Consider the following 26,066-nt stretch of genomic DNA (forward strand, 5'->3'; position numbering starts at 1 on the left):
CCCCCCCGCAGCAAGGAAGGAGTCGAGTCTCCGTTAAGGCGGAAGAGGATTTATTTAATCGAGCTGGGTATGGGAGAAAGGGGGGTTAGGAAGAACCCCCACCTCCATCTCTGCCGGCTCTGGGACGAGGCATCGGCCCTCAGCGAGGGAGACGCTCCCGGGACGCTGAGCGCTTCATTCTGTCCCCAGGGCTCAGGGGGGGGAGGAGGCGGGCCCGCGTCCCCGGACCTTAAAGATCAGCACGGTCCGGAGCGCCTTCTGCGGGCCTGGCGGGCGCCCGCAGGTACTCGGGGGGAACAGATTCGTCGGGCGCCGCCTTGCGGTAGAAGCCGAGCTCCTGCACCAGCTCATTGATCTCCTCCCGGGTCATTTCGCTGAGTGGGATTCGCTGAAGTAGAGGAGGGGTGGGGTCAGCGCGCCCCGCCTCGCCTCGCCTCGCCCCCCCCCACCTCCACCCACACCCCGGCCTGGCTTCCAAGGCCTCACCTCCAGTTCTTCGTAGTGGTGGCCCAGGAGGACGAGCTCTGGGTCAGCCCCTGGGAGGTGTTTCATTACCAGGTTGTGACTGGAGTTGTTGTTAAGGTGGACAGTGGTGGCCTAAGGCAGGTGGGGTCTCCCACCTATGTACAGCAGGTGAACAGCACCGCCCCTTTTGCCCAGGTAGGGCAGGGATCCCCATTTACACTCGAGGAAGTTGGAGTTCCTGTGTCTGTGGCAGTCATCACTAGTCAATTTCTCATGCCTACCACCTAAGAATTCTCTGGGCGGTCACTATCAATCAGTTCCACTTGTCAGATGTAAACCATGTGTCATCTCTATCTGTGAAGTTAAGTGGAAGGAGATTTTCCCAGATCTCCCACCCCTTCTTCCTCCCCTAGAACAGAAAAAGGATACTATAAAGGGATGTCCTGGGTGACAAAGGCCTTCACCTGGGGAAGAACCAGAGCATCAGACCCCAACTCCCTCCAGATACCAACGAGAAACTGAAGCCTGCTGAGGCCGCACACTCTTGACAGAGTCTGTAGGACTCTGTTACTCATCCTCCAAGAGGCTCAGTGGGGACAGAGCTGGAGACCCCTTCAAACTTACCTCCTTCAGAGATGCCTGGGTCACTCAGTCTGTTAAGCAACTCTTGATGTCGGATCAAGTCATGATCTCAGGGTTGTGAGATCAAGCCTGGAGTCAGGCTCTAAGCGGGGTGTGGAGCCTGCTTGAGACTCTCTCCCTCTCTCCTTCTGCCCACCCCTACCCTCAACCTCCCTCTTTAAAAAAAAAAAAACAAAAAAACTACAATACAAACCTTACCTCCTTTAGGCGATTCAGCTGTCATCCCCCACAGGTCTGGAGGGGGACAAATTGGGTAGGTCAGGAGTCCTTCATACCTGCCCAACCACACTCTCAAGACCACTTCACCCTCCTCCCAGAGTTTGGTGGGGCTATGAATTACCCCTGGAACAGCAGTCCCCAAGGTGTGGAGATGGAGGTCCCTTATGAGCAGAAGGGGGAACTCTGTACAGATAGGAAAACTGAGGCCTACAGAGATCAGGGAAAAGAGGAGCAAGACCTAAAAGGCACTTACCAGCCTTGGGGCTCTTGCCTGCCTACCTTACTGACTGTTGACTTACTCCCAATGCCCCCCCCCAAAAAAAAAGATTATTCTACTTCTCTCAGGCAGTAGGGATCTGGGCCTGAACTTTGGCCCCTAGAACCTCAAGGTGGAGGCAGGCCAGAAGAGAACAGCTCATAATTTCCCGTGGAGACCCTGTTAGATACCTGCCATCTGGTCCCTACCTAGCCCCATGCAGAGCTGGGCCTCCATCTGGTGGCTTCCCCAACATGGGAGGGTGTGTGGGCCCATCCCGGCATTCCCAGAGGGGAAGGGCACCTCCCAGCAGAAGTCCAGACTCCAGGGCCACCTATTCTCATCCTCCTCGCCTCCTCCCCGTCCTTCAGGCAGACAAAACTAAGGCCCATAGAGGATCTGTGATGATTCAAGTCACACAACCAAACGAGAACTCTGACGGGTAACTTTCCCACAGAGGAGGATGGGGACCTGCTGCGAGTGTTAGTAATGCAGTTGGCTTTTGCATGGTGGGGCAAGCGCCCAGAAAGTCTTCCCTCCGACCGCAAGGGAGAGACCAACCGGAACTGGGGTGGGGGAGGAATTCCAGGAAAAAGTGAAGTGATGGGAGGATGTAAAGTTAGGCTCCAGGGGGCAGGTTTGGAAGAGTCTTAGGCCAGGAGCAGAGTTAAAGGACGGCCAGCGTGTCTGGGGGGCCCGCTGTCCAGCCGGATGGGAAACTAGGGAGGAGTTCAGGCTTCCAGGCCGCAAGAACGGTGGTGTCTCGGGCTTCCACGGTGGGTGCTGGGGCGTACTGAGATTGGGGAGCGGGAGGGATGGTCCCAGCCCTGAGAAGGACGTGGGAGTCGGGAGGGTCCCGGGGCCAAAGTGAGCGGTGATGCCAAAGCTAAGAGGCCACAGGGTTGCGGCAGGGGTCCCTGAGCCAGGGACCAGCGCACTCACCTCTACCCGAGCGCGGGCCAGGCCGTGCAGACGGTTCCAGTCGGGCCGAAAGGTGGTGACGGCTGCCGCGAGTGCCGCGAGGAGCAGCAGCAGGGGCGGCGGAGGCAGCGGGAGGCGCATCGGGCCCGAGGTGCAGACGATCGGCGAGCAGGAGGCGAGCCGCCTGGCCGCTGCGCCACGTCTGGGTCCGCCGGCTGGCCCCGCCCCCGCCCCGCCCCGCCCCGCCGGGGCCCACGCCCCTCGAGGTCGGTGTCCGCCCAGGGCCGGCGCAGGGGCCTTCAGCTCTCTTCCGGAGAGGTCCGGAACCTTCTCCGGCTCAAGATCTTCTCTGGCCCCGAGGCCTTTATTTTTCTAGCCCCGAAAGAGTGTCCGCGCTCCTCCTGCGGACGGGAGCGCAGCCGCTGTGGCGGGATGCGGCCAGGTGGTGCGCACTCGCGCCGGTAGGGGGCGCGGGAGGGATGCGGACGGACACCGGAGTGTCTGGGCCGACCGCGAGGCTTGAAGATGAGGAAACTGAGGCTTGGATAATTCTTGTTTGTGCCTTTTCTTTGCTTGGTTGAAATTCCGATCTGGGTTTCAAATCCCTGGAACACACATTACGGAGGAATGTGGAATACTACGTACTCTGTAGGGGCTGGGAGAATAAGAGGGTTAATACACCTAAAGCCCTTTGGAACAGTCCTGGGCACAGTGTTAGCTTTCAGTATTTCATTTCTTACCTCATAGAGGCCCCTGTGAACTCCCTTTTGCAAGTTGAGAAACAGGCTCAGAAAGGTAGACGTTGCGAACCTGGGAACTGAACCTGAAACATCCCTGTGCTCATCTCATCAAACCAAAGATGGCTAGATAAAGGACGCCACCTCCCCTCCTTAAGCCTGGGGCAGGTACGGCCAATTGATCACAGTGCTCTTTGTTGTCGAATCTGGACTGGGAATCAGAATCCCTCTCCACATCGAGCCAAAGCTGCATTACAGTGTTAATGGACTCTTAGGCATTTTTGCCCTCCTGGGCCTTTTCTCCCTATTAAACAAACATATGTATTAAAAATTGCATTTTACAACTGCTTTAATTTTTTTAAAGTGAATATAATCCTGGCTGGATTCATTATTATATGTTTGGGGGTTTTCTTTCAATTTTAAAATAAATTAATATTAAAGCATGTTCAGAACCTCTAAAAGTTATCATGGGACCTCAACACTAAGCCTAATGGATTAAGTCAGGTTTGCACTGAGCTCTTTGCTTACATCCTGCTACCTCACATTCATTGACTTGATTGTAAAGATATAATAATAACGGGCTTAGAGTTGTTTATTTTTTAAGATTTTATTTATTTATTTATTTATTTATTTATGAGAGACACAGAGAGGCAGAGACACAGACAGAGGGAGAGAAGCAGAAGAAAAAAAAAAAAGAGAGAAGCAAGCTCTCTGCACGAAACCTGATGCTGGACTCGATCCCAGGATCCTAGGATCACAACCTGAGCCAAAGGCAGACACTCAACCACTGAGCCACCCAGGTGCCCAGAGTTGTTATTTAATACCCATTTTCTGTAAATACATTAGGGTACTGTAAATATAACTGGTTTTGTCCAGACTATTGACATATGTATTAAAAAAAAAGAACTCCACTGTTTATAATGGTGAAAAACTGGAGACACAACGTAAGTATGTCACCTCAGGGAATTAGTTAAATAAATGATGGTACCACCCTAGGATAGAAAATCACGCAATTGTTTTAAACGATGCAGCATAGGGTTGAACAACATGGAGAATGTTCATGGTTATGGTATTGAAAAAAAATGTGAGCTGTAAAACAGTAATAGCTGTTTGGGAGTTCTGATGTTCTGGGCTGCAAATCACAGAAACCCAAAGTTAAACTGGCTTAAACAATAAAGGAAATCTGTTAGCTCAAACAACAAAAAAGTCAGCAAAAAGGGTTTCAGGTGAGGCTTGATCTAGTTGATAAAGGCACCAAGACCTGATCTCTCTCCATTCTGCCTTCCATAGTGACAGCTTGTCATGAGGCCAATTACCTACACCGTGTCAAGATGGCTGTCAATAGTAACAAGGACCACAGACTTCATCATTTATATCTACTGAAGGGGAAATGATCTTTTTTGGTAACCTTCTCAGGAAAAAAGCAAGATTTCTTTTGCAAAAGTCTCTGTGTATCTCACTAGTCAATCCATTATCCAATCATGTGACTAGGGGAATGGAAATTGCTCATTGGTTTAACCAGTTGGGAGTCATTCCAGAAGCTTGTCAAGGATATGGGCTGCAACAGATGTTGTAGCATCAACAGAGTAGCCAACCAATTTTATAAACTATAAAGATATAGATATATCTGCCTAGACCAAATAACAAAATCTGGAAGGAAACAACTCAAGAAGTAAAAATGGTCATCTCTTGGTAGACAAAATTATAGGGTGAATTTTTTCTCCTTTATATTTTTTTCTGTATTTTCTAAAATAACAATGTATTACCTAAATACAAACAGTAAACCTTGTTTACAAAAATAATGGGACAAATGTCATGGATTCCCTCAACCTTAGCCCATACCCCAGCAAGAGCCTCAGAGTGGCTGAAGCCAGAGGCCCCATGGAGCCTGTGGCTTTCCTGCTGACAGAGCCAAACCTCAGTGCCTCACGGGCCCATGTTGTTCACTGGACAGATGCCACCAAACCACTCTCATTGCATTAACCTAGATGCTGTGGCCTAGAGGGGCCACAGCCCAGGCTGCTGAGCGTTGACTAGCCAGACAGTGGAACCAGTGGTAGAGACACTGGCCACAACAGTACCGGGAACATTCTGGCATCAGCTCCCATGGGAGGCTGAGGATGTCCCAGAACAGATCTTTGCTTATAATCCATGCCCTTATGTGGCATTTTATAATCTAGGCTAGCAGGCTTCCTCAGATGGGGCTATGTTTGGGTTTTAGTCTGTAATGGGGTCAGGCTCAGGGTCAGGGTCAGTCCTTGGCTTAAAGCCAGATTTAGAACCGAGTCTGGAGCTAGAGTCAGATCAGGGCTCAGTCAATAATTGGGCTTGGACCTCAGTCTGTGACCAAAATCATAGCTCAATCTGCCACCAGTTTTAGGATTTAGTTAATGACTAAACTTGGAGTTCTCTAGACCTGGGGTTGGGGTTCAGTCTAAAATCAAGGGTTAGTCTGGACTGGGGTTAGAATTCAGTCTATGACTATGGCTCAGTCTTAGATGAGCATCAGGGCTCAATCTAGGTCCAGAATCAAGGTCTCAAGTTGGGATCAGCCATAGTCAGGCTTGGATCAGGCTCAGTCCATGGGTAGAGTCAGGGCTCCATCTAAGGCTACGGTGAGGGTATAGTATAGGGTCAATCTTGGCATGAGATCAAGGCTCAGTTAACACCAAAATTAGGGCTCAAATTGGACCTGGGATCAGGGCCAGGGTTTAATCTGGTGCTATGCTCTGTTCTGATCTCCAGAAAAGCAATTTCTGGATACATGATACATACAGGGCAGGTTGGTAGGCAGGAAATGGGAGCCCCCAGGCAAGCTTCCATTCTTGCACTAAGCCTCCTCTTTCCTGCTGAAACCGGTGTCCTAGAGCCTTCTAACCTACATGGCTCTGCTGCCCAAGATCCCCTCGCACCAGAATAAAAATAGCTGCTCACTTCAGAGCAGCTGACAGCGGGTGCTGGGCTGCCTGGGAGGAGGGGGAGCTGTCGAGAGGGAGGAGGGATGTCTGAGCTCAGCTCCAGCTGTGTGACCTTGGGAAAGTCACTCCTCTTTGAACCCATTTCCTGCAGGGCAGGATGGGAGGTGAGGATGACACCTGCCCCAGAGGGGGAAAATGAGGAGACAATGACATAACATGTGGTACTCAGTATGAATAAGGAACCCTGGAGTGAAGGGAAGAGAAATGTTCCTCTGTGCCCTGAATGCTTCCGCCTCAGGGAAGCCCTCCTGAATGCTTACCTCTTATACCTCCCTACAGTACCCTGTGGCACACTCCACATCTCAAGAGATTTATCAGCTAGAGGCCCCAGTGTGACCTCCTTCACAGTGGGCCTGGGTCAGGTTGATCAGGGAGCCAAAGGAAGGAGGACAGACCCTTCTGTACCATTACTATTCTCAAGTGCCCCCGGGAGATGGCTCAAGGAAGAGAAGGAGGAGGAAAGAGAAGTCTCTCTCTCTTCCCTGTTTATGATGAATTTACTCTGAGCCAAAGGACATGAGGACACATACCCAGATTCTGCATCAGTCATAGCCTGGACTCCATTCTTTTGCCCCTGCTCCTCCCTCTGCTTCCCAGGGCATTTCTCTCTCTCTCTCTCTCTCTCTCTCTCTCTCTCTCTCTCTCCCTCCCTCCCTCTCTCTTTCCAATTTGGCAACACTGACTCTCCTTCAGAGGAGTTCAATGGTCACTTCTATGGGGGAGAATTATCCACTGTCTCCTTGGGAACCCCATGCTCTGTCCCCTACTGGTTGTGTAATCCCTAGAGCTCAGTTTCTTCCTCCATCGAATGGGGATTTCTTACCAACCTCCCAGGGTTACTATGGAGAGTAAGTAAGATAATTTGTCAATCACCAGCTCCCTCCTTTCCTATTCCTGACCTAAACAGCCTGAAGGGTAGTACTAAGAGTTTCCAAGAGGGGGGTTGGACCAGATGTACCTTCTGCCTCAGTACACCACCCCCTTACTCCCTGGAGTGAGGGAAAGGAGGGAAGCAGGAGGGGCCTTTGGAGACAGCCGTCTCCAGGGGGGCGGTTCTCCCTGGCAGCTGCCCCCAGCCTGCCACCCAGAGCCCCAGAGCCTGTTATCAACCTCCTTAGTCATCACACCAGGAGCTCAAATATAGCTCTTAACCCTGCTCCCTTCTCAGCCAGGGTCCGCCCTCCACCCCCTTCCCCTGGCAAAGCCATGTCTGGGTCTCAGAGCCCCTGTCCCTTCCCCTCAAGGAACGAAACTAACACTGGGCCTCAGTTTCAGCATCCACCAAATGGGCAGGTTGGAGCAGATGATGATGATAATGGCACTGGTGACGGTAACTCCAGAGCAGCTGCCCTCACCGAGAGCTTGCTTGTGCCAGGCTCTGTGCTAAACACTTCATATATGTCATCTTGTTGAAACTTCACAGCAACCTTAGGGGGTATCTACTGTTTTAATCTTCCTTACACAAATCAGGAATCTGAGTGACCTCCCCACGTAAGTCAGTGGCAGGGCCAGAAACAAAGTTCCTCTTGGGGGGACTGTCCCATGGGATCTGACTTCAGGGAGGGAAGATGACAGGAAATCCTGCGCTGCCAGCAGTGTGCAGGAACCCTCTGCACACTCATTTGCATGATATTTGCCTGGCTTCCAAAGGACAGCATGCCCCTGTCTGAGCTCTGGATGGCTGAATCCTACAATAGGCCCTAGGAACTGGGATCTGCGCTCCCCCAACTAACTTCCAGGATTGCATTAGAGGCTAGTACTCAGGGGAGTTTCTCATCTATGTAATAGGAGTCAGAGGACTGGGGAGGGTGAGTCCAAATTTTCCTTCTCTCTCTGGGGACCTGAGTGCCACCACCATGTCCACTCTTACCTCCTCTGTCACCACCATCCCCACGTTCACCTACAGCTCCACCACCATCTCTTCCACCATCAACATAATATCCCTGCTGTTCCCCCACCCCCATCTCTCCTCCTCCGTTACTATCACCTTCATCACCATTACCACCATTCTGCTATCTTGACCATCCCCAATATCTGTAATTTTGTCATCACCTCCACTACCTCCATTTATCTGAACCATCACCACCACCTCCATCATCAGTATCACTCCTCCATTTCCATGATCATAATTACATAGGTCGTTATCTCCACAATAATCACCTCCCCAGTAACCACTCATCACTTCCACCATCCTTCATCACCCCAAATTCTTTCTACTCCAGAGCCCTAAGATGGCCTGGGTCTCTGCCCCTACAAATTCCAGCCTCACAGAGTCACTGGCCAGGGAACACAGACTAGAACCAGAGATAGTCAAGCAAAGGTAGGAAGCCCATCCAGGAGAAGGGGATGAGGCATCTGTCCATGCAATTTTCATACAGGGGACAACACAGGCCCATGAGGATACAGAAGTGACTGTGGACCACCCAAGAGCCCTGGGTACAAAACTCTGGACATTTCCTGGCTAAACTAAGTGTGATCATTCCTCTCAAAGCAATCCAGCAATTCTGGAGAAATCAGGATCTCTTAGCAGATAAGAGTAAGAGGGAGAGGAAAGCAGAAGCAGAGGGCCCACAGCCATCCCTGGCCACATCTGAGCCCTGTCACTCATTCACTTTCCTTACTCCCTGACTGAGTCATCTGTTCATTCAGCAAACATTTCCCTGGACCCTGTGCTGGGTCCTGGCCATCGAAGTTTCCCAGGCCTGTTTTTGACCTTCCTGCCAGTCTATTCCTCTACTGCTGGGCCTTTCTCCACCTTAGTTCCCTTCCCCTAGACACCCCAATTGGCTCCCATGGGTCTTGGGTTACTGAGAAAGCTCCCCTCACTGTAGCTCTTAAGATCTCCCCACCTTGCTGGGTGACCTTGAGCAAGTCCCTCTAACAAACCACATCCAGTGCATACTGGAAAGAGGAAAGGTGAGAGGGGCTGGGCTGTGGAGACATCCAGGGCAGATGGCCAGGTGTGTGTAGAATAGCTGGGGCGGTGCTGAGGCTCCAGCAGTTGGAGCCTGAGTGTCTGGTTCTCCGATGGGAAGGATAGAGCAGGCAGGGGGCTGGCACCAAGGCCCAGAAATGGGGCAAAGGTGAGGACAAAGCAAGCCCTGGGCTGGCAGGGAGTCAAGCTCCCAGGATCATGGCAGGGACTTAGGTGTCTCTGTGGCCTTGGAGAGGGTGCTGACCTCCGAGCTACCCGTCTCTACCTTACCTGTCAGGTGTGTCAATACCCCACCCTCGAGTGAGAACCCACCAGGCCTACTGGCAGGAAAGTGGGGACAGACAGACAGCTTCCTCCATGTTGCTGGTCGGGCCCCAAGCCAGGCCAATGGGCACACTCTCCACCCTGCCCCACAGCCATTTCAGCCTCAGCAGTCAGCTTGAAGGGTTCCCAGAGTGTAGGCCACCTTGCCTTGGCCACCTCTAGGTTGGGAAGTAGGTGCCTGTGTCTTTAAATTCTCAGCAGGTTGAAACGGCTGATGACATCACTGGTTCCCGGGAGCGGAGGAGCTAGAGCCAGAGCCCGAGGGAGCCCGGGCTGCTAGGGGCTGCAGACATGGAGGGCCAGAGCAGCAGTGGCAGTAGGAGGCCAGGGACCCGGGCTGGCCTAGGTCCCCTGCCTGTGCCTGTGCCCCATGTGGTTTCCCAAACTGGGGCACCCTCCAAGGTAAGACCGCTAAAACCTAGCACCCCATCCCTGATCCTTGGTCCCACACACCCCCACACACGGCAGGCACCCTGGTGCCCCTGGCTGAGGGGCTGGCACTCTCCTCTACCCACCAACAGGGGCTAGGCAAACAGGGCACTCTGGGGGCTGAGGGGGCAGTGATGGGACACCCAGAGAGAGATGGAGTTCGCCATCTCCGGGAGCCCCCAGCAAGCCCTGGACTGGGTGTCAGGGGATCCAGCTGTGCTCCAGCTTTGCTGTGTGACCTTGGGCAAGTTGCTTGTCCTCTCTGAACCAATGCAAAATGAGGAGGCTTGTTCGTGAAAACTAAAATGGTGACATCTGGGGTGTCTAAGTTGCTAGTGCTGGAGGTGGTGTGGTGGTTGGGGGGACACTTGGAGCCGAGGAGGAAGCCTAAAATGCAGTCTCAAAGAGCTAAGTTTGGGGAGGAAGGTGGAGGCAGAGTTTCAGATTCTCTGAACCGAGAAGGACACGGGACACAGACAGAGCTGCATGTCTGGAGGCAAGGATGGGGCCACCTCAGGGGGAGTGTAAACCTTCTGCCCTCCCTGGCAAAGGACATTTTATCCCGTCTTCTGGAGATAGGGGCATCAGAAACAGAGGACAGATGGGAAGGAGAGAGGAGGTCCCTGCAGGGCCTCACGTTCCCCCACTCCACCTGCCCCCACTCCACCTGCCGGACAAAAAGAGGATACCTGCTTGTCTGTCCTCAAAGGTGAGGGACACAGGGGAGAGGGTACAATTGGGCACAGAGAAGTGCCCTGCCAGGATCTGCCAGGATCCTGGACTTACACAGAATGTTAGAATCACACTTGATGAGGACAGACTATTCCATGGGGTTCAAATGGAATCCTAGAAAATGTTCGGCTCATAAACGCACAGAATATGAGACCAAGGCTTCTCAGGATTCCATCATTTTACAGATGAAAACTGAGCCCCTGGGCAGAGAGGTGCTTGTCTAAGGTGACAGAGAGCTGGGCTTAGAATTGACATGGCTAGTCTTAGCCCTAGGCTCTTGCTTCTATATGGAACTCTGGGAATGGGTGAGGAGGACAGGGAGGACTGTGGCCAAGGAGTTTGGGATCCTTGACAGGGACAAAGCTGAGGGTTCCTGGAGGAACTATGGAGGAAAGGAGGGAAATTTAATAGGCTAGACCCAAGGTGTCCAGAGAGGGCAGATCCGGGGTGTTAGGTCAGTAGCCCTTAGCCAGGGGAGCAGGAGGGAATGCAGGGAGAGCTGCCCAGGGAACCTGACTCCAGACACCCAGCCCTCCAGCGCGACCAGGGAGTGGGCGTCAGTCAGCCAGGAAGGCAAGGGAAGAAACCTTGGGTATGGCTCACATGCTGCCTCGTTTGAGTTGGGGGTCTTAGTTTCCCCATCTGTGAGAGGTGTCAGACTTGAGAGAGGGAGATAAGGTTCTGTCTCCTGTTTCCTCCAAAAGAGAAGCTGATTTGCAACAGAATGGATTGAAGTGAGAAATTAGGAAGAACTTCCTTGCAAAGATGTGCCTTTCTTACCTAGACGGAGTATGCTGGGGTCTCCATGGAAGACGGGGCCCGAGCCCCCGGGTAGGGTTACCCTGAGTCTTTGACTGGTCTTCTTCCAGGTGGACTCAAGTTTTCAACTCCCGTCGAAGAATGCAGCCCCGGCACCCTCAGAACCGAGATTGGCCCTAGCAGCCGTGGGGCCGCGAGCGGCTGTGCCACCTTCCACAGAGGGGCCCAGGTTGGCTCTGGCATCTCCCCGACCCATCCTGGCTCCACTGTCTACCCCCGGAGGACAGAAGACAGCTCCTGCCCGCCGCAGCTCCAGCCTGGCTCCAACATCTGTGGGCCAGTTAGTCGTGTCTGCCTCGGCTGGGCCAAAGCCTCCTGCGGTGACCTCAGGCTCAGTCCTGGCTCCGACATCCCTGGGGCAGCTAGTGATATCTGCCTCAGCGGGGCCGAGGCCTCCCCCAGCCACCCTGCGGCCCAGGCTGTCTCCAACATCCAGGGACCAGAAGCAGGTGCCACCTGCCTCCGTGGGACCCAAGCCAGCACTGGCTGCCTCAGGCCTGAGCCTGGCCCTGGCATCTGAGGAGCAACACTCACAGCCCCCCTCCAACTCTTCCCCAGTGCCCAGTCCAGTCTTGTCGTCCTCTCAAGAACAGGCCCTGGCTCCAGCCTCTGTGACCTCAGCCTCGACCTCTGTGGGACAGAAGCCAGCTAAACAGAAGGCTGCCCCAGCTCCTAAACCTCTCCCCTCTTCTGAAGCGCATCTGCAGCCTTCAGCTCTGGCCTCTGGTCCCACAGGCTCCACATCCTTGATCCAAAGCCCCCCAGACCCCCGGATCTCCCCCTCATTCAGAGCCCGGCCTGAGGCCCCTCGTAGCAGCCCTGAGGATCCTGTCCTGCCCCCGCCACCCCAGACGCTACCCCTGGATGTGGGCCAGGGCCCTCCAGAGCCTGCCACCCGTTCCCCAGGACTTCTGTCCCCCACCTTCCGGCCAGGGTCCTCCTCGGCCCAGACTGTGCCCCCACCTCTACCCAAGCCACCCCGGTCTCCCAGCCGTTCCCCCAGTCGCTCCCCCAACCGCTCCCCCTGTGTCCCCCCAGCCCCTGAGACAGCCCTCCCCAGGCCTGGCAGCCAGGGTGTGGGGCATAGTGGGCACTTGAGCCCCAGCCTTCAGCCTCGAGAAACTCCAGCTCCAGTCACCACCTCCCCTTCTACCTCCACCTCATCATCCTCTTGGTCAGCTCAGCCTACCTGCAAGAGCGACCCTGGCTTCTGGTGAGGGGGCCTTCTCTCAAGAAAGACTGGTAGGGCTTGAGCTGTGAAGTTAGCCGTCCTTCCAGGGTGGCTTACCCTACACTGCCCCAGTTTACTTCCCTGAGGAGGATTCTTTGGGAGGTACTGGGCCTACTCTGGAACCCTCAGGAGACAACATCTCCTCCTAAGGGACTTGCCCACCTCTGCCTCAATGGCTTTCCCCTGGGAGAGTCTGGTAGGAGGGATATTGGCTGGGCCCACTGTCCTTCTCCTGAGAGCTTACACCCACACCTGCCTCAGTTTATTTCCCCCAGAAAGATCCTTGTGGGAGGGAGGCCGAGGATGAGGGAGTGGTGCCCAGTGGTAACCCCTTCTCTACCCCCACCCCCAGGATCACTGTGGTCACATGGAACGTGGGCACTGCCATGCCCCCTGATGACGTCACATCCCTCCTCCACCTGGGCAGCAGTGGCGATGACAGTGACGGGGCAGACATGATTGCCATAGGGTGAGGGGGCCGGGCATGTGGACCCTGCTCAGGAACCCCTTGTGCCTCCCAGACCCTTGCCCACGGGAGGGGCTTCTAGGGCACCCCCAACCTGACAGCTGCTTCACCCCCACCTCGACTCCCAGATTGCAGGAAGTCAACTCCATGATCAACAAGCGGCTCAAGGACGCGCTCTTCACAGACCAGTGGAGCGAGCTCTTCATGGACGCACTGGCACCCTTCAACTTCGTGCTGGTAACGTCTCCCTCAGCCCCCGGAAGGGTGGAGACCCTGGATCCCTGGCCCTAGCTCTGCCTTGACTCACTGTGGGGCCTGCTGGGCCTCTGTGGCCAGGTCTGCGAAATGGGAGTTCTGAAAGACTGGGGGAAAGCGCACAGCGGGGCGGAGGGAGGGGGGGTTGTGTCCAGCTCTCAACCAGGTCACCTCCTGCCGCAGGTGAGCACCGTGCGGATGCAGGGCGTCATCTTGCTGCTGTTCGCCAAGTACTACCATCTGCCCTTCCTGAGGGATGTGCAGACGGACTGCACGCGCACTGGCCTGGGTGGCTATTGGGTGAGCATGCGAGCAGCCCCAGAGGGGTCTATAGATTAGTCCTCCGGTCCCCCACACACTGGCAAGGTCCCCTCTCCATCTCCACCCCCGACTCTGAGGCCTTCCTCTCCCCAACGCCACCCCACACCCCACACCATTTTCTAGACCAAGACCCCTTCCTGTCCCTGCCCCATCCAGTGCTCCGCTCCGTTTTTTTAGAACCCACCTGCTCTAAGCCTTGTCCACCTGCGGGCTGGCCTCGCCCTTCTCGATGCCCCTCCCAGTGCCTCACCTACTTGCCGAGGCCCCACCCTTGACTCTCGACCAACTTTGTCTCCCAAGGGCAACAAGGGTGGAGTGAGTGTGCGACTGGCCGCCTTTGGGCACATGCTCTGCTTCTTGAACTGCCACTTGCCTGCACACATGGACAAAGCAGAGCAGCGCAAGGACAACTTCCAGACCATCCTTAGCCTCCAGCAGTTCCCGGGGCCTGGGGCACACGGCATCCTGGATCATGAGTATGGGCTGTGGCCGGGGCCAAATTGAGCGTGGGGGTCGGGGGGGAGGCTAGCGAAGGAGAAGTAGGCCTCAGAGAGTGGAGTCCCAAATACTTGGCCACAGGAACCTGTACCAGCCTGGGTGGGCCTTGTGGGGAGAGGCAGATCCTATGACGGGTACCCTCAAACTACATCTAGGAACACGAATGTAAGTTTGGTGGGGCCAGAGCCTGCGGGGTGGAGCTTTGTTGAGGGGCAGGGCCTTGCCCAGGGTCCAACCTAACATTATTCTAGATTTATGCCCCTGCTGTTCTTTGGCAGGCGGAGAATCTGCTGCCACCCACTCCACCCATTGTGTCATTACTAGGGTCATCCAGTGCTGTTGGTTAGGTAGAGGTGAAGGATCTGGGTGGGGCTTTCATCCCGTGGACCTTGATGACTCCCACCCCGGAACAGCCTCGTGTTCTGGTTTGGGGACCTCAACTTCCGCATCGAGAGCTATGACCTGCACTTCGTCAAGTTTGCCATTGACAGCGACCAACTCCACCAGCTCTGGGAGAAGGACCAGGTGCAGAATCCCAGCCCACACCCTAAACACCAAGCACATGGAGCATGACCAGCACACCTTTGTATACTAGGCTCTGGCTCTTCCCTTCACTTGCCCTGTCCAAGCCATTGTCCAATTCATACCCTTTTGGACCTTCACAGCTCAACATGGCCAAGAGCACCTGGCCCATCCTGAAGGGCTTCCAAGAGGGGCCCCTCAACTTTGCGCCCACCTTCAAATTTGATGTGGGTACTAACAAATATGACACCAGGTAAGCTCAGCACTGGGATGAGGTGGACACATGGGCTGAAGTCTTCTGGATAGGGAAGAAAGGGAAGAGGATTGGCAAGAAGCAAAGCTGGGGCTGTGCCTCAAACCCTAGCCCCTGAAACTTGGGTCACCCCTACCCACTTCAGTGCCAAGAAGCGGAAGCCAGCCTGGACAGACCGTATCCTGTGGAAGGTCAAGGCTCCAGGTGTGGGTCCCAGCCCCTCAGGACGGGAAAGCCATCGGCTCCAGGTGACCCAGCACAGCTACCGCAGCCACATGGAATACACTGTCAGTGACCATAAGCCCGTGGCCGCCCAGTTTGTCCTGCAGGTGAGTCCCAGCCTCATCCTCCTGTCATTATGTCCCCAGATTCAGCTCAGCATCCCATGGCCCACCAGTAACCCCTTGATGGGGGCAAAGCCTGCCCTCAGCAGCATCCATTCATTGTAGCAGAGAAGGGGTGGGTTATGATCTCTATTTTCAGATGCAGAAACCAAGGCTCAGAGACACAGCATCACATGCTGCTGAACAGAAGAATTAGGATTTGAACCCAAGCTAGTCTTCAGAGTCCTATACCTTCCCCACGAATCCCTAGCTCTGTTCTTCTGAGAAAGGATTAGGACATGAGGGATTGGATGTGAGGCCAGGACATTTGTTAAAATTCACATTATATAGTATAGAATAAGACCAGAAAAATCAAAATATTTATTCAAACCCCATATTTATTTATTATTTATTTACTATTTGCCGTGTGCCAGGCACCATGAATGAGGTAGTCATGGGGAGGAGGAGTAGAGATATGAAAAATACAAAGCTAAATTCTAAGGGATTACTGTAATTTAGCATTGCGTTTAAGGTTGAGGTCTCTGGTTGGCAAAGTAAAAAAGAGAAATGCTAGAATGTCAGAACCAGACCTGAGAGACTATGTAACCCAACACTCTGTTTTTCTCAGGGAAAACTGAGGCCCCCAGTAGGGTAGGCATGTTCCCCAAGCTGCACATATGCTCAGCAGTGAGGGAAGGTAGATCCCATCTTTCCAGTCCTGAAACCCAACTCTGGGCTCTCTGATTCCCTTGATCTGATAAGAGAGAGCCCTGCAGCCCAGAGAATGTTTTCGCTGGTAACTTTGTCATGTGGTCAGTCAGTGGGACATTGGCCAATATCCTCAGATGGGAATGGAAATCTGCCCAAGTCTGGCCTTCCATGACCTTTGGTAAAAGACTTGGGTGTGAGATTTAACCCTCAGTCAGGGGCCTCACCTTGGGAACCACTCCTTTTGGGTAACCTACCCTGACCTTCCCTCCTTATCAAGGACTCTGACCCTTGCAGAACGTTAAACTGTCGAGCACCTACTACATGCCAGGCTCTTTGGCTGTCACCCCTTTGAATGCCTTTTTGGCCCTGAGATACCAAATTCTCCTCCTTGTTTTACTGAGGGGAAACTGAGTCTCAGAAAACTTGAGTCTCTTCATGAAAGCAACACAATCAAAACGAGACTTAGTGACCTTGACCTGACAAGGCTCTGGAGATCATTTCCAAGAGGCCACCAGGCACACCTGCTGTTAGGAGCCTCAGGACAGGAAGAGGATGTGCCGGTTTCTTCTGGAACAGCCTGGCTCAAAACCTGAGGAGGGAGGGAAACCTGAAACCCAATGAACAGAGGAGCAGACAAAAGCTTGAGCCTGACACACCATCTGGGTCCTTCCCTGAGGGACAACAGCAGAGGAATGACAGAACCAGGGCTACACTATTCACCTCCAGGCTGTGTTCTCACTGCCCAAGGAGGCTCTGGGCATAAGGAGCCCTGAGGTGGGATGTGGGAAGCCTGGCATTTACCCTAGACCTGTTCTGCCTTGGTTTCTCAATCTGTAAGGTGGTTTCAAAGGCCCTTTGCTGACTCAGGCCCAAGGGCCCTAGGTGTATAGGATACTTAGAGGGTGTCCCCCCGATGTTGCCCCTGCCCCTGGGCAGTTTGCTTACAGGGACGACGTGCCACTAGTGCGACTGGAGGTGGCTGATGAGTGGGTGCGGCCAGAGCAGGCCGTGGTGAGGTACCGCATCGAGACTGTGTTCGCCCGCAGCTCCTGGGACTGGATTGGCTTGTACCGGGTGAGAAGGGCAGGGATGGTCAGGGACTCTGGGAAGGGAGGACCTGGAGGAGCAGCCGGGGCTCAGGGGGATCACTGGCTTCTCTGGAGTTTGCTGCTACACTGCGGGGGGGGCTGCAGTCACGTGATAGGAGACACAACCCTGAATCCTCTCACCCCAGGTAGGTTTCCGCCACTGCAAGGACTACGTGGCTTATGTCTGGGCCAAACACGAGGATGTGGATGGGAACATCTACCAGGTACTGAAGGGGAAGCAGAGAGTGGGAGGAGTCCCCTGTTGCCTTTGGGACTCAGGACGTGGCTTGGACAGTCCTTGAAGCTGCCTCCTTGACCCTAACCTGAGCCTATGCCCTGGGCCCATCAGGTGACCTTCAGTGAGGAGTCATTGCCCAAGGGCCATGGAGATTTCATACTGGGCTATTACAGCCACACACACAGCATCCTCATTGGTGTCACTGAGCCCTTCCAGGTGAGTAGTCAGATCGTGGGGTCGGGGGTGCTAATAGATCCTTTTCAAATGTCACAGCCTCTACATTCTGCTCCATAATCTCCTACAAGTAAACTGACCTTCTTGAGTCTGTCAGTGGGCAGGGTTGGAGTGGTTCAAAGATGCTAGTCGGGGAGTGGGGCACCCCAGTAACCAGCCTTCCCCCCAGATCTCGCTGCCTACCTCGGAGTTGGCCAGCAGCAGCACAGATAGCTCAAGTGCCAGCTCAGAGGATGAAGATGACAGTACCCTGGAGCTGCTTGCACCCAAGTCCCGCAGCCCCAGCCCTGGCAAGTCCAAGAGACACCGTAGCCGCAGCCCAGGCCTGGCCCGCTTCCCTGGCCTTGCCCTGAGGCCTTCATCCCGTGAACGCCGTGGTGCCAGCCGCAGCCCCTCACCCCAGAGCCGCCGCCTGCCCCGGGTGGCTCCTGACAAGGGCAATGATGGTGGCAGCCGGGGCAGTAGTGAGGAGGGACCCTCTGGGCTGCCTGGTCCCTGGGCCTTCCCACCATCTGTGCCTCGAAGCCTGGGCTTGCTGCCTGCCTTGCGCCTGGAAACCGTTGACCCTGGTGGTGGTGGCTCCTGGGGACCTAATCGGGAGGGCCCGGCCCCTAGTAGTCTGTCTACTAGTCCCCAGGGCCGACAGGGGCTGGAGGAAGGGGGTCTGGGGCCATGAGGGTAGGTGGGCAGATGGGCCCAGGTGGCCCCCACTGTGCCCCAATCTTCTGCAAACCCACCTATGTCCTTCTTGCTGCTGCTCCAGCTTTCTCCACACCTGCCACTCTCTCCTGGCCAGGGGTGGCCAACTGGGGTCCCCCAAACTGAGTCCTGGCATCTCAACTGTGACAATCAGCAAAGCCCTATTGGCCCCCATCTGGGATGGGGTGGGGGGCAATCCTGGAGGTCATCAATTAGAAATTAAATTCTCCAACATCACTCCTGACTCCTTCCTAACTTGTTAGCAGCCTGGGGGTTGGGGTTGTCAGAAGAAGGGACTAAAGAGGCAAGAGGATGATAGATCTGACAATTACCAGGCACCAGCTGTATGCATTACACATGCCATCTCTTTTAATCTGCATCACAACCCTGAGTTGTGGTGCTGAGTTCAGTGCAATTCTTAGACCTATCTTGCAGGTGGGCAAAGTGAGGCCTCCAGGAGGTGAGTCTATCAGAATCACACACCTATCCACAGTTTGGCTATCAATACATTAGAGGGAGGGTGCTAAGCACTCTCCATAAATTATTTTACTTAATCCTCAACAATCCTATGAGGTAGGTTCTGATTACACGGCCCTTTTTCAGAGGAGGAGACTAAGGCTCAGAGTGGGGAAGGTCCCTCACTCAAGGACACAGAGGAGATTTGAATTTAGGTTTAGAGTAGGAAAAAGTGGGCCAAGGCTGTGCCAAGAAGAGCACAATAGCTGTTAAGAGAAGGGATCCCCCAAGAAGAAGAGTTGGGAAGCCCCCTCTGGCCACCCTCCCCTTTCCTGGATATAGACACAGACACTTCTGTGACATCTCATTCCCTACCTGCTGCCTCAGGTGTCAGCAAGTTGGTGCTGGGGCTCCCCAGGACAGATTTTTGTAACATGTATTAATTTTGCAACCTGGAGATAAATGTACCTCTTCTTGGTACCTCCTGAGGCTGCTGTAATAAATTACCCTTCCCCATTCCCATCTGGCAAGGCCTAGGCCCAAGACATCAGAATGAGCTTCCTGAACCTCACATCCAAGCACAGAGGGGTCGTGTCACCAACTCAAGAGCGCTCAGCACAGCAGGAGACGTGGTCCAGCATTTCAGCCTTGCCTCCCCTTCCCTCCTCATCCAGCCCCCTGGCTTTCCACAGGGGCCCAAGCCATGCTTCAGTCTAACATATGGAGAGGAAGCCAAGACCCCCTAGGGCTAAGCAGAGCTGGGGGCAGGGTCCAGTCTGGAACTGAGATCAGTGGTTCTAGGATTTCTGCTGCCCGTTGGGTCTTCAGGCTGCCTGGGTCAGCTGCAGGCAGCGATCATAGAACGATATGGGGGCTCTTGTGTGATCTGAAGGCCGCACCTGCCCTTCACCTGTGCCCACACCCCAGACCTGGAGCCGCCTCTTTTGAAGTCGCCGCAAGTGTCTGGCTGACACCTTGATGGCTTTAGGGTCTCTGGAACAGCTGTGGGCAGAGAAAAGTGGGGCAGGTGGTTAAGGCTGCCAAGGATCCTGCCCTCCTCTGCAGACAGGGGCATTGAGCCTAGAGAGAAGCAGGGCTGGGGCCAGGGAGAGCTGGGTTACTTCTCGAAGGGGGCAAGAGAAACCTGGGCTGGCATCAAGAGGCCCCTGTTCTGCTACCAGCTGGCTGTAGACACCTGGGCCAAGCTGGGCCTCGGTTTCCTGACCTGTGAAATGGGGAAGGTAATGAGGGTCTTACTCTGAGAATCCGAACTGAAATGAGATTTTAGCTCAGGAGTAAGTATTAAGCAAGCATTTTTACTATGTGTCAGGCAGGCCTTGGGCTATATGTGTCACACACACCATTTCCTTGGCTTCTACAAGCTTTTTACAAAGAGAATGGAGGCACGGAGAGGTGACTGAACTTGTAGGTCCCACAGGAAGTGACAGAGTCAACATGGACCCATATGAACCAAGTGCAGAGCCATAGCTGGGCACCTGGGAGTAGGGTGATGGTGACGATGGAACTCAGAGGTGCCTTGACCCCTTTCCCCATCCCCTGGTCCTGGCACACGAAGGGAAGACAGGTGACCCACCCCCTGGCCAAATGCCCCCTCCCTTCTGGCCTTGCCCTTACTTACCCCTTGCCCTCAGCACAGTCCAGTGGAGAGGCCAGCTCAAAGCAGGTCATGCCTAGCAGCTCCCAAAGCATGTTGGTGCCCGCAGGCGGGCTGTGGAGCCTCAGGAAACGTGCCAGACTGAGGGCAGAGGCAGGCTTAGGCTAGGGCAGGGTCTGGCCACCCGGAGCCCCCTTTTCAGTGACTGGCAGTAGGCTGCCCACCCCCAAGGGCCCAAGCAGGCCTCACCGACGCGTGCAGTTGCAGTGGAAGATGGGCTCATGGGCACTATTGAGTAGCTGGAATTTGGTTTCCTGAGGCCCGATCTGCTGTTCACACTGATCCAGGCGGCGGAAGCTGCGGCAGGCCCGGCGGGCATCTGGATTGGAGTGAGGGACATAGTAGTGAGGGAAGCCCGGTCCCCCAGGAAAGCCCCACTGATGCCCACTGCCATTTAGGAGAAACATGGGTTCGTGTCCTCAGCCACACAGTGTTCCTCTCTCTCATGCCCTTCCTGCCCTGAGAATGATGCACACATCACACACACACACACACACACACACACACACACACACACACACAAACACCCGCATACACAGACCAGTGCCACCATATAGCCCAGATAGCCCAGAGCTAGGTCAGGAAATGCTTTTGGGTGGTAGAGACTGCTAAGTTGAGACAAGGAGAAGGCAACTCGGGAGAGTGCTCCAGGCAGAAGGAACAGCATGTGCAAAGGTCCAGAGGTGAGAGCAAGGTGCTTTTGAGGAACCAAATGAAACTTGTAAGACTGGAGTTTCAACTGGGGAGTAGGGTCTGCAGAACCAACACCTGAGCGCCCCTGGGTATTGAGACATCATGAGCCGTGGTGGAGACTCAGTGAGGACTAACATAGTCAAGTTTGGGGTTTATGAAAATCCTTCTAGCTGCAGCATGACTTGATGGGAAGGTTGGGAGACCCCAGGAGGAGTTTGGAACAGGAAAGGAAGCAACAGAGGTAGGGACACCTTCCCACACCAAGAGCCCTCCAAATCAGGTTCTGAGCTCACCCTGAGGTTTGAGGCCATTCTGTGACCCCTGGAGGCCTGGATGGGTGACCTCCAGCCAGGCTGTGGGGGATATGTCAGGTTTGATGGAGGCCACGGGGACCTGGAGAGCTGTGGTGTTGGTTTTGTTGGGACGCTTAGATCCTTTCCGTTGTGGTGGCCGCTTCAGAGGACGCTGCTTCTGTCGAGGCTTGCTGGGGGCTGGGCTCTGGAGGCTGGGACTTGGGGGGGTGGCTGGGGAGCTCCAGGAGGCATTGTAGAAGGTCCTGGGCTGGAGGCGGGCAAGGGGTATGGAGCCATACGTTCTACACCTACAAGGTGACAATTGGTGGCAATTGGTAACTCCTAATCCCCTCTCCCCAGAAGCCTCAGGTTCATCTCCATGGAGACCAAGGCTCTGACAGTCCCATCCCTTGTCCCACTGGGCTGTGTGGAGCCTCCAGGGAAGGTCTGCATCCTGGGCCCTGCCCTGAGGAGAGGACAGGGAGGATGAGGAATCATTTGCTAGAGGATGGACATACAGACAAGCCTCCCTCCCACAGCTTGGAGCCTGGGTTCCACCTCTGATTGGGCAGGGGATTGAAGGAGGCAGCCACATACCCTCCCCACCAGTACCACGCCACACACGCCTCCTGCTCCTCCAGCACGAAGCAGGGAATCTCCAGCACATTGAAGAAGGCCACACCCATGATGTCTGAGATGGAGTCCTGCTGGTTCTGCAGGCATTGCCGGAACCTGTCCAAGAGCTGGCACTCAGGGGGCCACCCAACTCCTCCTCCAAGCCCACCCAGTCACTGCCATACAGGAGGTTTGAGATCCAAGAATCTCTTCTTCTCCGAGGACTCAGTTTTCCCGCCTGCACAGTGGGGTCTGGCTGGCTGATCCTTTAGGATTCTTTGGAATTCCAGCCTCTGCACCCAGGAACTACCTCACCCCTGAGCCCCCAGCCCTCTCTGCCCACCACCAACCTAGTATCACAGTCACAGTGGGAGATGGTGTGGAATCGGTAGTTTCGGATGCCATAGTTGTACTGGAGGGGCGAGATGTGCTGTGGGCAGCGGTCGTGTTCCTGGCAGCAGAGATCGGGACCTTGGAAGACCCCTGCAAGAAGCAGAGGGGGCCCCAGCTCAGCAGGGTTAGGGGTGTCACACGCTTGCTATGCCTACCCAGTGCAGGAACAGGGACCTTGTTCTTGCTCCAGCCCTGCCACAGACACCCTGGGTGGCCTCAGGCCACTCTCCCTCTGGAGGACTCTCAGTTTCAAAGCTTGAAGAAAGCAACCAGGCACAGCCTTTATTGGGCAGCTGCAAATGCCAAGGAGCCCACCCAGGAGCCCTTGTCCAGGAAAGGGATTTCCTCAGGGGAAGTGAAGTCTGCCTCCAGAGCTCCCAAGCTCATACCCCAAATAAAACTCCAAAGTTATGAATGTGTGTGCCATGGAATGGCAAAGAGGCAGGGTGCAACCTTTCTCGCTGGCATGATGAGGCATTGCCAGGATGCCAATCTGCTCTAACTCAGGTGCCAAAGCCTTCCCCCAACCCGCTATACATGCATGCACAAAGACAGCAGTATGGAGTGCAAAAAAGTCATCCAAATTTGTTACCAACTGAGCAGTAGTGATTTTTACTGAGCATTTCCCAATTGCCTGGCACTTCCCACACCCAAGCTCACAGCAGTTCTGTGAGGGAAATGTCACTTCCAGGTACAGGTGAGGGAAACCAAGGTTCAGAGAGGGGAAGTGACTTGTTCAGCTTGAATTTGCTAACCCAGGCCTTTGGGCCTTGGCGTCCACTCCCCTGGGCATCCTGTCATCATAAAGCCTCCTCTTGGGTAATGGCGTTTTGGCTCACCCAACCTTGGACTCAGTCCAGTCCAACCCTTCCCTGGGAGGGTGATTAATGAGGATTCCAAGGTTTTGATTAGATTTCCCATCTGTGACCTAATTTAAGCAACCCATGATGAGACTTATGGTCACCCCCATTTTACAGATAAAGACATTGAAATTCAGAGTGGTTAAGTCTGAATAACTTAGATTCCCCCAAGGGTGTATAGCCTGGATGAGTGGGGGGTAGAGCTGAAAGCCTGCACTTCCCTCCCCTGCCCCTCAGTCCACATTCCCATGGCTCACCCAGCTCCGAGGAGTTCCCAGCAGAATCCCCTACTCCACACCACAGCGTGCCAGGAATGGTCCAGCCTCTCTTCACCCGCTGGTGTCCTATGCTGCCAGGTGCTCCACTCTGTTCTGCTTTCTCCTCCCTGGCCCCTGCTGCTCGCTTCTCCCTAGCCCCTGCTGGATGCTCTTCAGGCCCTCGGCAGGCCCCCCACTGACTCTGAAGTGTGGCCAGGGTTCTCTGCAGCTTGGGTCCAGGGGTGTGGATGAAGGAGCCCCGGGTGATCTCCCCAGCACAGAGGGCACTGAAGGCTGCGGTGAGCTCTGGCTCATCTTGCCGGCTACACGCTTGCAGCCTCCCCTGCCTGTCCCAGTGAGTGTGGAACAGGGCCAGTCCCTGGGCATCCTTGCCCAGAAAGCTCAGAGTCCCCAAGGAGTTGCCAGGGATGGGCCTGGCCAGGTGGCAAGAGGTGCTGTCCCAGAGAAGGTTAGAGGAGCCCCCCACAGCCACTCCCAGGAAGCTCAGCATCCCTAACAGCACTACTGGAACCCCCATTCCGTCCCGGATCAGCCGACGCAGACAAAGCCCCCAGGACACCTACCCCTGGCAGCCCACGAGGCAGCAGCTTTAGCAACTGAGCAGCAGCTTTAGCAATTGAGCGGAAGCAGTGCCCTCCAGACCCAGTGCAGCGGGGCCAATGAATGGAGCTTTGGGAGGAGTAGGAAGGAGGCTGGAGTATGGGGTGATCTCGGGCTTGTAACTCAATCCACCGGCTGGGCAGGCTGCTGATTGGCCAAGGAGTGCACTTGCCAGGGCCCACGCCCCCATTCACCACGCCTTTCTCATCCAGTCACCTGCTGCCAGCCCCGCCTGCATGGGTACTGTGGGAGCCAAAGTCTTGGGCCCTGAGGCAGGGGGCCAGGAGGGGATCTCTATCTCCCTGGGGAGAGAAGAGGGGTCAGGGGCACTTAGGAAGCTCCCAGAACTTGTCCTCAGCCCCTGCCCCAGTGGTGGCTGCCACACCCACCTCTATGAAGTTGGCAGAGGGCTGCGGCCTCTACCAGAGCGGCATGAACGAGGTGAGGGCAGGACTGGGGCCCTGTGCACCTCCCCAACCCCAAGAGTTCAGAGGCTTCTGGGAAAGGGAGTGTCCATCCCCTGGCCACCTAGGGTGCACCACCACCCATCGCTGGTTCTAAGAAAGCCTCTCAGCAAATCACGGGACAGTGCCCCAGGGCTCTCCACTTCCTGCGACTCAGAGACACAGGCCTGGCCAAGCAGCAACCCTCCTGGTCCCATAGACGGTAGAGACACAGCCAGAGCAGGCCTTGTGAGCAGGGCACGGGGCAGGGCTAATGCTCTGGACTATGGTCTCTAGAGGAGCAGGGGGCTGGGCAGAGGGCTGAGTCTGCAGCCATCTCTGTCCTTGGACTGGAGCCACCGATGGGACACAGCAGGCATCGTGTGTTCCACAAGAGACAGGAAAGGTCTCTCCATCAGGGAAGGACTACTGCCAGCACGTGTTCCTGTGTCCCAAAGCTGATGTCTTATCCAGCTCCCAACTACCCGGGGAAGCTGGAGTGCTTATACACACAGGAAAGATGAAGAAACTGAGGATCACTGAGGGTGAGGAAACTTCGAGTGCCTGGCAAGGGAGGATAGTAGTAGAGTTCTTGGAACGCTTTGCTGAGAGGTCAGGACTGGCAGGAACAGTGATTTGTCTGTCTATCCATCTGTCCGTCAGCCTACTGCTCCCCCAACATCCTTCTCAACCTCCATCCCAGTGTATTCCAGGAGAGCGAGCCCCAGTGAGGCAGAGCCACAGGCAGAGCTGGGAAAGAGAATCTCACTGTATGTACATTGGCAGGGAGAAGGGGGGCGCTGCTGGGAGTGCCCAGGAGCCAAACTCCTTCCTCCAGAAGCTGGGGGTGGGGGGTGTGAGACAGAGAGAGAGAGTGGTGGCAGGAAAGGTAGGGAGACCTAGGGTTCCCAAAGGTAGGGACACCACTGAACAAAGGTAGGTCCCTCTGGGAAGAACTCTATTGTTTGGAAATCATGATTTGATAATTTTTCCCAGTTGTAGAAATGGCCACCCACCTCTGCCCCCTTTACCATAGTACAGAGCCTATTGTCCAGGAAGGGTAGGAGGTCCCAGGAACCCAAATTTCAAGGTCAAACAGACCTAACTTGGGTCCCGGCACTGTGTGACCTCAGGCTTTGAAAGTCTTAACTTCTCTGAGCCTTAGTTTCCTTATCTGTATGATGGGCATAATCACAGTAGTCAGTTCATGGGATGTTGGATAAGACTCTCTGTGCAGTAACTGGCATCCAAGACACTGTCACTAAAGCCTCAGGACATCCCTGGGTAGGAAGCAATTTAGCCAGGAGAAACCAAGTCCCCAAATTTTCAGACCACAGCATCCATGAGAGCTAGTCCCAGCTAAGCTGTGACCTGGTTGTTATGACTTCAGACTTGTCCCTGCCCCTCTCTGGGCCTCAGTATCCTCCTTTATGCAGTGAAGAAAACAGTGAAGGTGACCTTTGA

At 54.8% G+C, this 26,066-nt stretch overlaps 3 protein-coding genes across 4 annotated transcripts; 1 reads left to right on the plus strand and 2 right to left on the minus strand.

Annotated features, from left to right (window-relative positions):
* Positions 1-33: 33 nt before the first annotated feature.
* On the minus strand, positions 34-2,900 carry SELENOM (selenoprotein M). Of its 2 annotated transcripts, XM_025986006.2 has the most exons (5): positions 2,525-2,900; positions 1,306-1,341; positions 895-929; positions 487-565; positions 34-388 (listed from the first exon to the last, which is right to left on the minus strand). In XM_025986006.2, exons 1-5 carry the CDS (start codon positions 2,642-2,644, stop codon positions 230-232), a joined length of 429 nt encoding a protein of 142 aa, XP_025841791.1. In that variant the 5' UTR covers positions 2,645-2,900; the 3' UTR covers positions 34-229. The 2 variants fall into 2 exon arrangements, with proteins under 2 accessions (XP_025841791.1, XP_025841792.1); XM_025986007.2 differs by lacking the exon at positions 1,306-1,341.
* A 6,317-nt stretch (positions 2,901-9,217) lies between these two features.
* On the plus strand, positions 9,218-18,533 carry INPP5J (inositol polyphosphate-5-phosphatase J). The gene is made up of 13 exons (XM_025985969.2): positions 9,218-9,879; positions 11,508-12,670; positions 13,041-13,157; positions 13,283-13,391; positions 13,593-13,709; positions 14,031-14,206; positions 14,642-14,753; positions 14,894-15,003; positions 15,149-15,332; positions 16,974-17,111; positions 17,272-17,349; positions 17,475-17,579; positions 17,767-18,533. The coding sequence occupies exons 1-13, from the start codon at positions 9,769-9,771 to the stop codon at positions 18,271-18,273; spliced, it is 3,027 nt and encodes a 1,008-aa protein (XP_025841754.2). The 5' UTR covers positions 9,218-9,768; the 3' UTR covers positions 18,274-18,533.
* Positions 18,534-18,640: 107 nt separating this feature from the next.
* Positions 18,641-24,220, minus strand: PLA2G3 (phospholipase A2 group III). Its single transcript, XM_025986012.2, has 7 exons — positions 23,539-24,220; positions 22,379-22,511; positions 22,011-22,145; positions 21,414-21,721; positions 20,617-20,746; positions 20,392-20,508; positions 18,641-19,754 (listed from the first exon to the last, which is right to left on the minus strand). The coding sequence occupies exons 1-7, from the start codon at positions 24,074-24,076 to the stop codon at positions 19,577-19,579; spliced, it is 1,539 nt and encodes a 512-aa protein (XP_025841797.2). The 5' UTR covers positions 24,077-24,220; the 3' UTR covers positions 18,641-19,576.
* Between the last annotated feature and the right edge of the window lie 1,846 nt (positions 24,221-26,066).

The sequence above is a fragment of the Vulpes vulpes genome, chromosome 10 (assembly GCF_048418805.1).
Source record: "Vulpes vulpes isolate BD-2025 chromosome 10, VulVul3, whole genome shotgun sequence".
Taxonomy (NCBI): Eukaryota; Metazoa; Chordata; class Mammalia; order Carnivora; family Canidae; genus Vulpes; species Vulpes vulpes.

Bases quoted from the DNA above. Each gene is read 5' to 3' on its own strand.
- PLA2G3 (XM_025986012.2), bottom strand. From the start codon at position 24,076: ATGGGGGTTCCAGTAGTGCTGTTAGGGATGCTGAGCTTCCTGGGAGTG. The intron at 22,146-22,378 runs GTTGGTGGTGGG...GCTCTTGGACAG, and splicing joins CACTGTGACTGTGATACTAG to GTTCCGGCAATGCCTGCAGA. The intron at 20,509-20,616 runs GTGAGGCCTGCT...CTCTGCCCTCAG, and splicing joins CACTGCAACTGCACGCGTCG to TCTGGCACGTTTCCTGAGGC.
- SELENOM (XM_025986007.2), bottom strand. From the start codon at position 2,644: ATGCGCCTCCCGCTGCCTCCGCCGCCCCTGCTGCTGCTCCTCGCGGCA. The intron at 930-2,524 runs GTGAGTGCGCTG...GTTCTTCCCCAG, and splicing joins TGGCCCGCGCTCGGGTAGAG to GTGAAGGCCTTTGTCACCCA. The intron at 566-894 runs GTATCCTTTTTC...CAACAACTCCAG, and splicing joins ACCCAGGACATCCCTTTATA to TCACAACCTGGTAATGAAAC.
- INPP5J (XM_025985969.2), top strand. From the start codon at position 9,769: ATGGAGGGCCAGAGCAGCAGTGGCAGTAGGAGGCCAGGGACCCGGGCT. The intron at 9,880-11,507 runs GTAAGACCGCTA...GTCTTCTTCCAG, and splicing joins AAACTGGGGCACCCTCCAAG to GTGGACTCAAGTTTTCAACT. The intron at 13,158-13,282 runs GTGAGGGGGCCG...CTCGACTCCCAG, and splicing joins GCAGACATGATTGCCATAGG to ATTGCAGGAAGTCAACTCCA.